This window comes from Pristiophorus japonicus, chromosome 4 (assembly GCF_044704955.1).
Source record: "Pristiophorus japonicus isolate sPriJap1 chromosome 4, sPriJap1.hap1, whole genome shotgun sequence".
NCBI lineage: Eukaryota > Metazoa > Chordata > Chondrichthyes > Pristiophoridae > Pristiophorus > Pristiophorus japonicus.
This window is the reverse complement of record NC_091980.1, coordinates 84,383,554-84,399,979: the sequence shown is the minus strand read 5'-3', so window position 1 is coordinate 84,399,979 and position 16,426 is coordinate 84,383,554. Positions and strand designations below refer to the sequence as shown.

Sequence of the window (16,426 nt, the reverse complement as noted above, 5' to 3'; positions counted from 1 at the left end):
AAAAATAAAACGGGAAAGGTGGCTCAACCGTGGCTAACAAGGGAAATTAAGGATAGTGTTAAATCCAAGAGTCATATAAACTGGCCAGAAAACCTGAGGACTGGGAGAATTGTATAATACAGCAGAGAAGGACAAAGGGTTTAAGTAGGAGGGGGAAAATAAGAGGGAAAGTATGATAGGAAGCTTGCTGGGAACATTGAAACTGACTGCAAAAGCTTCTATAGCTATGTGAAGAGAAAAAGATTAATGAAGACAAATGTAGGTCCCTTGCAGTCAGATTGAGGTGAATTTATAATGGGGAACAAAGAAATGGCAGACCAGTTAAACAAATACTTTGGTTCTGTCTTCACGAAGGAAGACACAAATAACCTTCCGGAAATACTAGGGGACCGAGGGTCTAATGAGAAGGAGGAACTGAAGGAAATCCTTATTAGGCAGGAAATTGTGTTAGGGAAATTAATGGGATTGAAGGCCTGATAAGTAATCTGGGATGCAGACTAAGGGAGTAAAGTAGCCCTAGAAATAGAGGATACATTGGTGATCATTTTCCAACAGTCTATCGACTCTGGGTCAGTTACTATGGACTGGAGAGTAGCTAATGTAACACCACTTTTTAAGAAAGGAGGGAGAGAGAAAACAGGTAATTATAGACCGGTTAGCCTGACATCAGTAGTGGGAAACAAAATGTTGGAATCAATTATTAAAGATGAAATAGCAGCGCATTTGGAAAGCAGTGACAGCATGGATTTATGAAAGGGAAATCATGCTTGACAAATCTTCTAGAATTTTGTGAGGATGTAACTGGTAGAGTGGACAAGGGAGAACCGTGGATGTGGTGTATTTGGACTTTCAAAAGGCTTTTGACAAGGTCCCACAGAAGAAACTGGTGTGCAAAATTAAAGCACAGGTATTGGGGGTAATGTACTGACGTGGATAGTGAACTGGTTGGCAGACAGGAAGCAGAGTCGGGATAAACGGGTCCTTTTCAGAATGGCAGCCAGTGACTGGTGGGGTGCCGCAGGGCTCAGTGCTGGGACCCCAGCTATTGACAATACACATTAATGATTTAGATGAAGGAATTGAGTGTAATATCTCCAAGTTTGCAGATGACACTAAGCTGGGTGGCAGTGTGAGCTGTGAGGAGGACGCCAAGGGTGACTTGGACAAGTTAGGTGAGTGGGCAAACGCATGGCAGATGCAGTATAATGTGAATAAATGTGAGGTTATCCACTTTGGTGGCAAAAACACGAAGGCAGAATATTACCTGAATGGTGGCAGATTAGGAAAAGGGGAGGTGCAACGAGACCTGGGTGTCATTGTACATCAGTCATTGAAAGTTGGCATGCAAGTGCAGCAGGCGGTGAAGGCGGCAAATGGCATGTTGGCTTTCATAGCTAGGGGATTTGAGTATAATAGCAGGGAGGTCTTACTGCAGTTGTACAGGGCCTTAGGGAGGCCTCACCTGGAATATTGTGTTCAGTTTTGGTCTCCTAATCTGAGGAAGGACGTTCTTGCTATTGAGGGAGTGCAGCAAAGGTTCACCAGACTGACTCCCGGGATGGCAGGACTGATATATATCGACTGGGCCTGTATTCATTGGAGTTTAGAAGGATGAGAGGGGATCTCATGGAAACATAGAAAAAATAGAAACATAGAAAATAGGTGCAGGAGCAGGCCATTCAGCCCTTCTAGCCTGCACCGCCATTCAATGAGTTCATGGCTGAACATGAAACTTCAGTACCCCATTCCTGCTTTCTCGCCATACCCCTTGATCCCCCGAGTAGTAAGGACTTCATCTAACTCCCTTTTGAATATATTTAGTGAATTGGCCTCAACTACTTTCTGTGGTAGAGAATTCCACAGGTTCACCACTCTCTGGGTGAAGAAGTTTCTCCTCATCTCGGTCCTAAATGGCTTACCCCTTATCCTTAGACTGTGACCCCTGGTTCTGGACTTCCCCAACATTGGGAACATTCTTCATAACATTCTGATGAGACTGGACAGGTTAGATGCAGGAAGAATGTTCTCGATGTTGGGGAAGTGCAGAACCAGGGGACAAGGGGTAAGCAATTTAGGACTGAGATGAGGAGAAACTTCTGTGGAATTCCCTACCGCAGAGAGTTGTTGATGCCAGTTCATTGGATATATTCAAGAGGAGTTAGATGTGGCCCTTACGGCTAAAGGGATCAAGGGGTATGGAGAGAAAGCAGGAAAGGCGTCCCGAGCTGAATGATCAGCCATGATCTTATAGAATGGTGGTGCAGGCTCGAAGGGCCGAATGGCCTACTCCTGCACCTATTTTCTATGTTTCTATAGAATACGAGAGTAAAGATATATAAAAACAGATAACAAGAGCTTTTACAAGTATGTAAAAAGGAAGAGTGTAGCAAAAGTGAACATTGATCCCTTAGAGGATGAGGCAGGTGAAATTATAATGGGGAATAAAGAAATGGCAGACTTTAAACAAATATAATGTATCTATCTTCACAGTAGAAGACACCAAAAGCATAAGGTTATTCACTTTGGTAGGAAGAATAGAAAAACATAATTTTTTTTTTAAATGATGAGAAACTATTAAATGATTGTTGTCAGAGAGATTTAGGTGTCCTCGTACAAGAAACACAAAGTTAGCATGCAGGTACAATAAGCAATTAGGGAGGCAAAAAGCATGTAGGCCTTTACTGCAAAGTGTACAAGAGTAAGGAAGTCTTACTACAATTGTACAGGGCTTTGGTGAGACCACACCTGTAGTACTGTGCAGTGTTTTGGTCTCCTTATCAAAGAAAGGACATACATATCTTAGAGGCGATGCAACGAAGGTTCACTAGATTGATCCCTGGGATGAGGGGGTTGTCCTATGAGGAGAGATTGAGTAGATTGGGCCTATACTCTGGAGTTCATTGAAACATAAAAGATTCTGAGGGTGATTGACAGGGTAGATGCTGAGAGGTCGTTTTCCCTGGCTGGAGAGTCTGGAACTAGGGGGCATAAGTCTCAGGATAAAGGGTCGGCCATTTTAGACTGAGATGAGGAGGAATTTCTTCACTGAGAGGGTTGGGAATCTTTGGAATTCTCTACCTGAAAGTGCTGTGAATACTGAGTCGTTGAGTATATTCAAGGCTGAGATAGAGAGATTTCTGGATTCTAGGGGATTCAAGGGACATGGGGATGAGGTCAAAAATCAGCCATGACCATATGGCCTACTCCTGCTCCTAATTCTTATGTTATGATCTGAGGAACAGTGTCCCGTTACTGTGTGCCATTAAATGGTTCTCAAAATGGCCACGCATTTTTCATAAGAATTAGGAACAGGAGTAGGCCATCTAGCCCCTCGAGCCTGCTCCGCAATTCAACAAGATCATGGCTGATCTGGCCGTGGACTCAGCTCCACTTACCCGCCCTCTCCCCATAACCCTTAATTCCCTTATTGGTTAAAAATCTATCTATCTGTGACTTGAATACATTCAATGAGCTAGCCTCAACTGCTTCCTTAGGCAGAGAATTCCACAGATTCACAACCCTCTGGGAGAAGAAACTCCTTCTCAACTCGGTTTTAAATTGGTTCCCTCGTATTTTGAGGCTGTGCCCCCTAGTTCTAGTCTCCCCGACCAGTGGAAACAACCTCTCTGCCTCTATTTTGTCTATCCCTTTCATTATTTTAAATGTTTCTATAAGATCACCCCTCATCCTTCTGAACACCAACAAGTAAAGACCCAGTTTACTCAATCTATCATCATAAGGCAACCCCCTCATCTCCGGAATCAGCCGAGTGAATCGTCTCTGTACCCCCTCCAAAGCTAGTATATCCTTCCTTAAGTAAGGTGACCAAAACTGCACGCAGTACTCCAGGTGCGGCCTCACCAATACCCTATACAGTTGCAGAAGGACCTCCCTGCTTTTGTACTCCTTCCCTTTTGCAATGAAGGCCAACATTCCATTCGCCTTCCTGATTACCTGCTGCACATGCAAACTAACTTTTTGGGTTTCATGCACAAGGACCCCCAGGTCCCTCTGCACCGCAGCATGTTGTAATTTCTCCCCATTCAAATAATATTCCCATTTACTGTTCCCCCCCCCCAAGGTGGATGACCTCACACTTTCCGACATTGTATTCCATCTGCCGAACCTTAGCCCATTTGCTTAACCTATCTAAATCTCTTTGCAGCCTCTCTGTGTCCTCTACACAACCCGCTTTCCCACTAATCTTAGTGTCATCTGCAAATTTTGTTACTCTACACTCTGTCCCCTCTTCCAGGTCGGCTATGTATATTGTAAACAGTTGTGGTCCCAGCACCGATCCCTGTGGCACACCACTAACCACCGATTTCCAACCCGAAAAGGACCCATTTATCCCGACTCTCTGCTTTCTGTTAGCCAGCCAATTCTCGATCCATGCTAATACATTTCCTCTGACTCCGCGTACCTTTATCTTCTGCAGTAACCTTTTGTGTGGCACCTTATCAAATGCCTTTTGAAAATCTAAATACACCACATCCATCGGTACACCTCTATCCACCATGCTCGTTATATCCTCAAAGAATTCCAGTAAATTAGTTGCGTCTGCTTGATTGCACTATTCCTATCTAGATGTCCCGCTATTTCTTCCTTAATGATAGTTTCAAGCATTTTCCCCACTACAGATGTTAAACTAACTGGCCTATAGTTACCTGCCTTTTGTCTGCCCCCTTTTTTTAAACAGAGGTGTTACATTAGCTGTTTTCCATGCTGTAACAGCTGTTAAATTCACTCACTAAGATTAGTAGACATTTAGCTCAGTGGATTACAATATATATTCTGCCAGATATTCAACCAGTATGCAAGAGATAATTTGTGAATTAATGGCAAACTAGTTCTATAGGCGTAACAGAGATTTTTCCCCTCTCCCCACATGCAGCCTTTTGGTTCATATAGGGTGGATAAGCACTTGAACCACAGAAAGGCTGTTATAGAATGACAAGTCCTGAGTGAACAAATACTCCTGCCTGTGATAGTTGATATAGGCAGCATGTAATATGGTTACATAGACCAAAATGCGCCAGATTAGATTCCTTGGTCTGTACTGAGTTAGCAGATCTCAGCCAAAATGTGGAACTTGCTACCAGAAGGAGTGGTTGAAGCGAATAGTATAAATGCATTTAAGGGGAGGCTAGGCAAGCATATGAGCGAGAAAGGAATAGCGGGTTATGCTGGTAGTGTTTATTGAGGAAAGACGGGACAAGTCTCAAGTGGAGCATAAATGCAGTCATGAACTGGTTGGGTCGAATGGCCTGCTTCTGTGCTGTATATCCTATGTAAAATGCCATTAGCAGCGTCACAATTAGAGCTGTAAATAAAGTCAAGTGTTTCCATTCCTAATTGCTATCAAGCGGCTCTCACCGCTGCCAAGTGTCTGTTTTGGATGTTGATTGAGGACACAATTGGGCTCGGCCAAGAGTATCTACCCCGCCCCCTGTTAAGCAGCATGCCAACATACAATGTCTCAAATGGCACATCATGAATGGCCACTCGGTGATTTACTGGAGGGCTGCTGGTATCCCTGGATTGTAAGCCAGTAGTCCTGCTCAGGAACCTAGGTGCTGTGCAGGGGTGGAGGGCAGTGAGAAAGAGAGGAGGGAGAAGCATCATCTGTGGAATTACCTTTCTCTGGTTAATAACTATCGATTTTTGAAAGGAGGTGGGGTGGGAAGGAGAAGCCGAGTCAGGAGTGAAATAGAAAGAGTTTTGAGGGGGTTGGCGGGGGGGGGGAAGAGAGGGAAGAGGGGAAGAGACGAGGGAGTGGGAGAGACTGGGGAGGGAGGGGTGAGAGATTTAAAAAAAAATTACAGGTAAAGATGCATACCGCTGACAGAAGATCAACTTAAAACTACCTTTTCCAGGGCGGTCTGCAGGGTTGGCAGTATGTCGGTGGTAAGTGATGAATTTTGCAATTTTGGGCAGTATGTTGGTGTGTTCATGGGCAAAGTGTATGTCGCTGATGAATTTTCCGCCAGGCTGTACATATGTATTTTTCGATGAATTTTGCGATTTTGGATGGTATGTCAGCGGTCCGCGGGCGGTATGTCCACCAATTTCGGGCCCTATGCCCTTTTCACTATTGGCATATCTTTCATGTGTAAGCAATTAGAAAATTTACCTTTTCTAACTGTCAATAAAACAGCTGAGATAATTAATTGGTTTCAAAATTCAACTTTTCTTTTGGAAAATTTAAGATCACACGAGGAAAGCTTAACGTGCTTTCTGAATACAGACATTACAACAGGCCTGTAATTAGTAGTCATTTTATTCTCATACACTTAAAAAACCCAAATAAAGTTTCCCGAATAAAGCTGTTGAAATTTAGTCTCTAGCTTTTCTTCAAAGCATTTTGAAAAACTAAGCAAAAACTGCTAGAAGATAAAGAAAAATCTAAAACAATGCATGGGACTGATGCATCCTGGGAAATTGAGGAGCTCTGCACACGTTCAGATCGCATAATCGAAATTCAGCTCCCAACGTCAAGACAAAAATATTGAGTTCAAGCACACGCTTTTGCAAGAGGCTGAGGCTATCAAATAAATCTTTAATGAAGGGATTATAAGACAATGTAATGAGTAAATTTAAATCAAGTTGTTGTGAAATATGCAGTTATTTTTTAAACCCTTATTTTGGACATTTGAAATTTCAACGAGGGCAAAATTGGAGGTTAGAAATATTTTTTGCAAATTTGAGCAATTTGTCGGGAAAGTACATTGGCCAAAGCCTGTAACTACAACTGTCAGAATAGTGCGGTATCATTAGAATTTCCTATTTGGAAGCTTCACAGCCAAAGGACTAGAAAGGACCTTCCAATGGAAAAGTGGTAGACATACTAATTATAATACTTGAGGTTAGATCTTGTTTCTAGAAGTGATGTTTTGGTGTCCTGATCTTTTTGACTCCTTTATTGCAATTAATACTTCTATGATAAAGGATGAGAGCTGGTCTTTTTTCTGGAGGTATGTACAGAATTTACATGGGATAGATATAGATATATTTTCAGCATGCACATTACTAGTGTATTTTTCCCCAGTCACACACTTGGTCCTCCATGTAGAATATGGACTGCAGATATTTATATTTCTCTCTGCAGCCCTCCATAGTGAGAGAGAAATATCTTTGAAATAGATAAATCACCAGGCCCGGATGAAATGTATCCCATGCTGTTAAGAGAAGCAAAGGAGAAAATAGCCGAGGCTCTGACCATCTTTTTCCAATCCTCTCTGGCTACAGACGTGGTGCTGCTAGCATTGTATGGTTGTTTAAAAAGGGAGAAAGGATTAGACTGTGTAATTACAGGCCAGTCAGACTAACCTCGGTTGTGGGCAAGTTATTGGAAAAAATTCTGAGGGACGATATTAATCGTCATTTGGAAAGGCACAGATTAATTAAGGACAGTCAGCATGGATTTGTTAAGGGAAGGTCGGGTCTGACTAACTTGATTGAATTCTTTGAGGAAGTAACAAGGAGGCTCGATGAAGGTAGCATGTTTGATGTAGTCTACATGGATTTTAGCAAGGCTTTTGACAAGGTCCCACATGGCAAACTGATCAGACAAGTAAAGGCCAATGGGATCCAAGGGAAAGTGGTAAGTTGGATCCAAAATTGGCACAGAGGCAGAAAGCAAAAAGTAATGGTCGACAGGGGTTGTGTGACTGGAAGACTGTTTCCAGTGGGGTTCCGCAGGGCTCAGTACCTTGCTTTTCGTGGAATACATCAATGATTTAGACTTCAATGTAGGGCATGATTAAGAAGTTTGCAGATGATTCAATCATACGGCCAATTTTTGTTAGTGAGGGAGAAAGCTGTAGACTGCAGGAAGATATCTTTGGGCTGGTCAGGTGGGCAGAAAAGTAGCATATGGAATTTAATCCAGAAGTGTTAGGTAATGCATTTGGGGAGGCCTAACAAGGCAAGGAAATACACAGTAAATGGTAGGATATTGAGAAGTGTAGAGAAACAGAGCATATCCACAGATCCCTGAAGGTAGCAAGACAGGTAGACAAGGTGGTCAAGAAGGCAAATGAAATGCTTTCCTTTATTAGTCGAGGCACAAAATATGCAGGGAGATTATGCAAGAACTGTTTAAAATACTAGTTTGGCCTCAACTCGAGTACTGCGTACAGTTCTGGTCACCACATTACAGGAAAGATGTGATTGCACTAGAGAGGGTAGAGGAGATTTATGAGGATTTTGCCAGGATTGGAGAACTTTAGCCACAAGGAAAGACTGGATAGGCTGGGGTTGTTTTCTTTGGAACAGAGGCGGCTAAGGGGAGATTTAATTGAGGTATATAAAATTCTGAGTAGATAGGAAGAAGTCATTTTCCCTAGCAGAAGTGTTAATTACCAGGGGGCATATATTTCAAGTAATTGGTAGAAGGATTAGAGGGGAGTTGAGGAGAAATCTTTTCAACTCAAGTGTGTGTGTGTGGGGTCTGGAACTCACTACCTGAAAAGGGTGGCTGAGGCAGAAACTTTCATCGCATTTAAAAAGTACTTTGTGCACTTGAAGTACCGTAACCTACAAGGTTATGGATCATGAGCTGGAAAGTGACATTAGGTTGGATAGCTCTTTTTCGGCCGGCACGGACACGATGGGCTGAATGGCTGCCTCCTGTGCCATAGGTTAGTGTGGAGTTAGTTTCCTCTCCAGATGGGCAGGTTGACAATTTGACCAGCTGCCAGGCGAGAAACACATCCAAAAAAATGATAAGGTTTTGCCGCTAAGTTTGGCAGGTCCTCTGCATCCCCGGTCTTGCTGGGTTCTTTGGACTGTTTTTCGCCTCTCTGCAATCCCGTAAATAACAGGGCCAAAAAGTGTCTTTGGCAGGATCAGAATATATTTAGGGGTTGAAATGATAATATCCATATAAGGTATGAAAGCTGCTGCATATCTGTACCGTAATGAAGAAATTATATTCAGTGATGAATAAAAGTTTACTATGAAATGTGTTGGTTGTCTCACCACCTGCTGCAGACCCAGTCTGGCAGCTATGTCCTTCAGGACTTGGCAACTACATGTAGGTTTTACCATTCTACATTTGTCTTTTCTCAGTGCAAACATCTCAAATGGGTTTGGTACTGGGGGCTGGACTTGGAGCTAGAAACTTCTTATGGGATTTTAGAAAGAAAGATTGGAATATTTTTGGACTGACTGGTTTAAACCAAACAAAATACAGAAAATTTATGGAAAACCTCCCTTCAAGCAAGAAGCAATAAAGCCCTGATGGATGGAACTACTGAAGCTTGAACTTGTAAACTACCAATTAAAATTATTGACTACAAAATAAGGATTAAACAAAAATGTTGAAATCCCAAATCATGGAATGGGATATAATTTCAAACCACAGTCCAAGCAGAAGCAACATGCTATAAACAGAGCTGAGCAATCCCACAATCAACAGATCAGACCAAAGCACTGCAGTCCTGCCACATCCAGTTGTGAATGGTGGTGGGCATTAAACAATTAACAGGAGGAGCATGACTACTCGCATCCTCAATGATGGCGGAGACTAGCACGCAAGTGCAAAAGACAAAGTTGAAGTGTTTGCAACCATCTTCAGCTAGAAGTGCAGAGTGGATAATCCAAATTGGCCTCCTCCTAAGGTCCCCACCATCACTGAAGTCAGTCTTCAGTCAATTCGATTCACTCCACGTGATATCAAGAAGCGGCTGAGTGCACTGGATACAGCAAAGGCTATGGACTCCGACAACATCCCGGCTGTCGTGCTGAAGACTTGTGCTCCAGAACTAGCCGCACCTCTAGCCAAGCTGTTCTAGTATAGCTACAACACTGGCATCTACCCGACAATGTGGAAAACTGCCTAGGTATGGCCTGTCCACAAAAAGCAGGAAAAATCCAATCCGGCCAATTACCACCAAATCAGTCTACTCCCAATCATCAAAGTGATGGAAGGTGTCATCGACCGTGCTATCAAATGGCACTTACTCACCAATAATCTTCTCACCAATGCCCAGTTTGGGTTCCGCCAGCACCACTTAGCTCCAGACCTCATTACAGCCTTGGTCCAAACATGGACAAATGAGACGAATTCCAGAGGTGAGGTGAGACTGACTGTCCTTGACATCAAGGCAACATTTGACCGTGTGGCATCAAGGAGCCTAGTAAAATTGAAGTCAATGGGAATCAGGGGGAAAACTCTCCACTGGCTGGGAGTCATACTTAGCACAAAGGCAGATGGTTGTGGTTTGGTGGTGGTCAATCATCCCAGCCCCAGGACATCGCTGCAGGAGTTCCTACGGGCAGTGTCCTAGGCCCAACCATCTTCAACTGCTTCATCAATGACCTTCCCTCCATCATAAGCTCAGAAGTGGGGATGTTCGCTGATGATTGCAGTGTTCTGTTCCATTCCATTCACAACTCCTCAGAAAATGAAGCAGTCCATGCCCACATTGAGCAAGACCTGGATGACATTCAGACTTGGGCGATATGTGGCAAGTAACATTCACGCCACACAAGTGCCAGGCAATGACTATCTCCAACAAGCAAGAGTCTAACCACCTCCCCACGATATTCAACAGCATTACCATCGCCGAATTCTCCCACCAACAACCTGGGGATTACCATTGACCAGACACTTAACTGGACCAGCCATATAAATACTGTGGCTTCAAGAGCAGGTCAGACGCTGGGTATTCTGCGGCAAGTGTCTCACTTCCTGACTCCCCTAAGTCTTTTCACCATCTACAAGGCACAAGTCAGGAATGTGATGGAATACTTTCCACTTGCCTGGATGAGACCAGCTCCAACAACACAAGAAGCTAGACACCATCCAGGACAAAGCAGCCCGCTTGATTGGCACCCTTTCCACCTTCAACATTCACTCCCTCCGCGCACCACGTCTGCAGTGTGTACCATCTATAAGATGCACTGCAGCAACTTGCCACGGCTTCTTCAGCAGCACCTCCCAAAACCACGGCCTCTGCCACCTAGAAGGACAAGTGCAGCACGCGCATGGGAGCACCACCTGCAAGTTCCCCTCCAAGTTACACACCATCCAGACTTTTAGATATATCGCCACTTCTTTATTGTCATCGAGTCAAAATCCTGGAACTCCCTCCCTAACAACACCAAGTACCTTCATTATCATCATCATCATCATTATTAGGCAGCAGTCCCTCGAGTCGAGGATGACTTGCTTCCACGCCAAAAAGTTCACAGGTGTTTCAATGAAGGACCTATTGGCCCTGAAATTTCGGCCTCCCTGGTCCGTACGAAGTTTGTACGGATCTGGGAAGGCATCGGAAAAGCCGGTTTTTGGCGCGCAATGTGCATGCGCTGAAAACCGTTTTTTCCGATCCGTCAAGTTTCTGGCTTGACAGATCCTCCGCAGATTGGGAGTGACGACATTTGTAAGTGCAAATTTCCAATATTTACTCATACAAATGTCCTTAAATATCTTGCGCCTGAAAAAGCAGGTAACATAGCCTACTTTTACAGGGGCAAGTGTTTTAAAAAACACAAAAACATAAAAAAATTAGGAAAAGATATTTTTATTAAAAACCCTCCCCACAACAGTAACTTTATTTTAAAAAAAACTTCAAAATAAAATCGGGAAAATATATATATTTTTTTAAGACATTAATAACTTTAATTTAAAAGAATGTAGTATATATTTTCTATTTTTTTTTATTAGTGTTTTGGGTGTTTGCTGTTTCTCAATGTAATAGGAGTTTAGTACCTTTCGGAACTACTGTTACTATGATACTTTATCTGATTGGCTGCCCAGAGCCATGTGACTCCAGCTCCAGGCCTGCGCACGTCCCGACGTGCACGCACTGCAACTGGCAGTCACAGCTCAGGCCACAGCATCGGAAAGTTGAACGTGGGCAGCAGTTTAAGTTAGGTGCGTATCTTTTCTCTAAAAAGCCCGCAGGAAGACCAAAACGGAATTTCAGGGCCAATACTGCAGATCCCAAACTAAATCTTGAAGCGTGGAAGATGCCTATACGTGGATTTTTTTAACGTATGGTGGTCGTTGCACAACAGCCACCACACGGGCTTGGTCCAGTGGCAAGGGTTATCCAAGACGACTGGAGATCAGCTCGGCTGCACGGACCTAGTGCACACACATATTGCAGTGTGGGCTGGCCTGTGCTGCCCCTGGGCCCTTGCCTCTTCTGGGCCCCTGCCTCTTCTGGGCCCCGAACTCACGCCTCTCCTTGGCCCCGACCTCGCCGCTCATGTTGTACCTGCCCACACTCCAATCAGCAACCTGGATCTTGGTGACATCCAATCCAGTTGCTCTCTTCGCTGCCATTGCTCTCCTGCTCCAGCACGTGCTGCTCCCTGGAATGGTATGCCGCCACGCTGCTACTTCCGCTCCACGGCCTGCTCCGATGGTGCTCGCAGGCCGGGGGCCGCACAGACTTCTGGGCCAAACAGTCACGTAGTTCCTTCCGCTCCCCGGCCTGCTCTGATGGTGCTCGCAGGTCGGTCAGTGAAGTACCAGATGGACAGTGGAACCATATCCCAAGCATGAGTCAGCAATTTCAGGAGACCTTGACCACAAGTATTGCAGCGGTTCAAAAAGGCGGCTCACCTCCACTTTCTCAAGGGCAATTAGGGACAGGCAATAAATGCTGGCAATAAAAGCTCATGGTCTACAGGGCCGTAGTAATACCCGCCCTCCTGTATGGCTCAGGAGCCATGGACCATGTACAGTAGACACCTCAAGTTGCTGGAGAAATACCAGCGATGTCTCCGCAAGATCCTGCAAATCCCCTGGGAGGACAGATGCACAAACATTAGCATCCTCGTCCAGGCCAACATCCCCAGCATTGAAGCACTGACCACACTTGATCAGCTCCGCTGGGCAGGCCACATAGTTCGCATGACAAACACGAGACTCCCAAAGCAAGCACTCTACTCGGAACGCGTCCAAGGCAAACGAGCCAAAGGCGGGCAGAGGAAACGTTACAAGGACACCCTCAAAGCCTCCCTGATAAAGTGCGACATCCCCACTGACACCTGGGAGTCCTTGGCCATAGACCGCCCTAAATGGAGGAAGTGCATTCGGGAGGGCACTGAGCTCCTCGAGTATTGTCGCCGAGAGCATGCAGAAATCAAGCGCAGGCAGCGGAAGGAGCATGCGACAAACTAGGCCCCCTGCCCACCCTTTCCCTCAACGACTATCTGTCCCACCTGTGACAGAAACTGTGGTTCTCGTATTGGACTGTACAGCCACCTAAGAACTCATGCTAAGAGTGGAAGCAAGTCTTCCTCGATCCCGAGGGACTGCCTATGAATCCAAAACATGAGTCAGCAATTTCAGGAGACCTTCACCACAAGGATTGCAGCGGTTCAAGAAGGCAGCTCACCTCCACTTTCTCAAGGGCAATTAGGGACAGGCAATAAATGCTGACCTTGCCAGTGATGCCCAAATCCCAGAACAAATTTTTTTTAAAGTTAGTATAGTGCAACCATTTTTACAGAAATTTGAGCAGTTAATGCTGACTTCCTTGTATTAAATTTAAGCATCTTCTCTCAAGGTCTAAGTGCTCAGACTCAACTCAGTACCAACGTGTGTGAAACTGATTGCCCAACCCTTGGAGATCTCATTTAGATCAGAAGTTATTTTTGGAGGGGGGGGGGGGGGGACACTGGGTATTGGTGCGGTATTGTACAGTGCAACAAAGGGAAAGACGCAAGTTCACACCAGTATTCCTCCAAATAGCAAGCTCCAAATTTTGATCAAACTATCATATGGAGATGAGGAGCATCCCACACCCAGGAGAGACACAAGAGCAAATTACTTGCTCTCCTTCTTGGCAAAGGAATGACATAGTGCGTGAACAGTAAAGTAAGTTCTAAAAAGAAAAAAAGATAAATACAATTTTTCTAAATGCCAAATCCAGTGTAGCTACAGTGTAAAGCAACTTTGACTTGAGAAACCAGTCCATATTTGGTAGGTTATTCTAAGATACAATGAGAGGACAGATCATCAGACTGCAATTGGTTATTTCACTTCCTGTTTGTAATGTGAATTCAGTTATAACATACTTACCATGCAGGCTTCTCTGGCTTGTACTATTGATGGATCTTTTTCTAAAATGGTTTTATAGTCTTGCAGAGCTTCATCAAGTTTTTCAGTTTTCTCATACATTTCCGCCCTCCTCAATATAGCACGGATGTAATTAGGATTTAATTCAATAGCTACAAATTGAAAAAAAAAGTTTACTCATGCCAGTATTTACCACAGTTGATGGATCTTTTTCTAAAATGGTTTTATAGTCTTGCAGAGCTTCATCAACTTTTTCAGATTTCTCTTTCAGTTTCAGAGAAACTAGCATAAAAAATAATGAAACCAGAGAGCTGTACATTTTTAAGATGGCTCCAAAATCTAAAATGCTAATCTTTAATTTCTGTAACAATTTGTGATTTGAGAAAGCAACTTGCTAAGCATAAAACTTACCTTTGGTACAATCAGATATGGCATCTTCCTTATTATCCTGAAGCAGAAAAAATATTGATCAGAAAATTCATTGAGAACAATGGTTTAATTAAGCAATGCTTTACAACATAAACTCACACTCTTCAGTACAAAACATTTTTGTAAATTTCAAACACAATTTCATGCAATTTCTTTCCACCAAATCTAAATTACAGAAATAATCAAAACTTAAAAATGGATATTGCAGTCCCGTTTGGCTGGTAAACAGAAGAACAACCGCACCATTTGCCATATTGTCTTACCCTGTGAGATGTTATCAGAGTACACTGGTCTTTCATTAGACAGCATATTTATAATACTGTAGAAATAGAATAATTCCATAATTTCCTGATAGCTGATATCTATCATTCCCGAAGAGCAAAAACAAACCCATTGTATTATAAAGGATTCACATGTTACATTATCAGCTCTATCTCAATTTTCCAGATAAACAAGAACATTGATGACCAACAATCTTCAGAACACCAACATTTTTATATTACACATACAAACAATACAATTACTAAAGCGTTGCATTTTCATTTGTGCACGAGATATAGTGGTATCATAAACATATTTAAAAGGATGGATTTACACACAGTATTACGATGAAGTCTTCCGCGTGGCCAGGGCAGGATTAGGTTTGGCTGTGATAGCCCCTTATGGTTGAATCACCTATAAATATTCACCATTAGAGTTCACACCTAGTAGCTACCTGAATGAGGTACTGGAATATAGTTGAAGCCAATGGAACCGTGACCCAACAAGGAATTAGCTAGGTTAGACATTATACCTAGTTTAAATTTCACAAAGCCGAACTATGAGTTCACTACTCTTAAAACCAACTTACACATTAAATATTACCATAATTATTAATTATTCCTGCAGTAGTCTTCTAGTGTCTGGTTAACATTTCACTTTTCTGAACTCTGGGGGGGGGGGTGAAAAAGTCCACTCTGCTGATTTGGATACACTGCAGTAACTAACGATTTTACCTCAGGTCACTGTGACCAAGTGAGATAATTTTATATCTCACAATCCTCCCTTACATTTTTGTTATTATAGAACAGTACATCAGCTGAAAGTATTAGTGCCAAAAAGTTTACAAAATGAAACACTCAGGAAGGACCAATGATTTTACAAACATTTTTGCACGTCATTTTTGGAGGCACTGGTATCTTATCTCATCTTCACAGCCAGGCTCTTACATACAGTAGATTTTTCATCCTCATTTTCATGCATAAATGCCATCAGATTTCTTGGGGGAAAATATTTAAAAATCCAAAAGCAAAATACTCTTCACAGATGCTGCCTGACCTGTTGAGTATTGCCAGCATTTTCTGTCTTTATTTAATATTTAAAAATTGTTGTGGAACAGTCAGTGACACCTAACTTTAAAAAAAAACTGGATTTCCAGTATTGTAAAAAGGAAATGACCAGGCCCACAAGGCACAATAATTTGAAGCAGAGCTGTAAAGAAAAGGTAGATCAACATGCTAAACAAGGACCTATTCAAATCTGAGTAATCACATATTTGGCCTTTCCCAATTCTCAATTTAATTTGCGAACGTTGCACACCAATAGTTCAACTGTGTTACTGTTCTCAGCTATCAAAACACAGCAAGCAAGCTGTTCAACAAGTCAACTTGCTACGAATAGATGAGTTCTTCGTAGGAAACAGATAATCTGTTCATCTGCATGTCTACAAATCCATCCTGCAGAACTGCATGTTGACACAACCAATGAGAAATGCTTACCAGTTTAATTCTAGCAGCAGCTCTATTGGAATAGAGGATAGACCTGTCCTTCTGGTAGCAGGCTGGGCAAACACCAAGAGCCTCTGTGTAAGAGTTCTCAGCCTCTGTATACTCTGCAAGTAAAATACAGCATAGGTAAAAGATTTGCTTGTGACTGTTCTCCATTTACTGTGTAACAAAATAAACAAAAAGAGGAATG

General features: G+C 43.1%; 1 protein-coding gene across 1 annotated transcript in view; it reads right to left on the bottom strand.

The window, feature by feature from the left end:
• The window catches only part of ttc1 (tetratricopeptide repeat domain 1), an 87,647-nt gene that overhangs the window by 45,352 nt on the left and 25,869 nt on the right, over positions 1-16,426 (bottom strand). The window contains exons 4-6 of the mRNA XM_070878387.1: positions 16,228-16,340; positions 14,453-14,489; positions 14,045-14,193 (exon numbers count right to left, since the gene is read on the bottom strand). Of these exons, the coding sequence (XP_070734488.1) occupies positions 14,045-14,193; positions 14,453-14,489; positions 16,228-16,340 (299 nt within the window). The remainder of the gene's footprint in view (positions 1-14,044; positions 14,194-14,452; positions 14,490-16,227; positions 16,341-16,426) is intronic.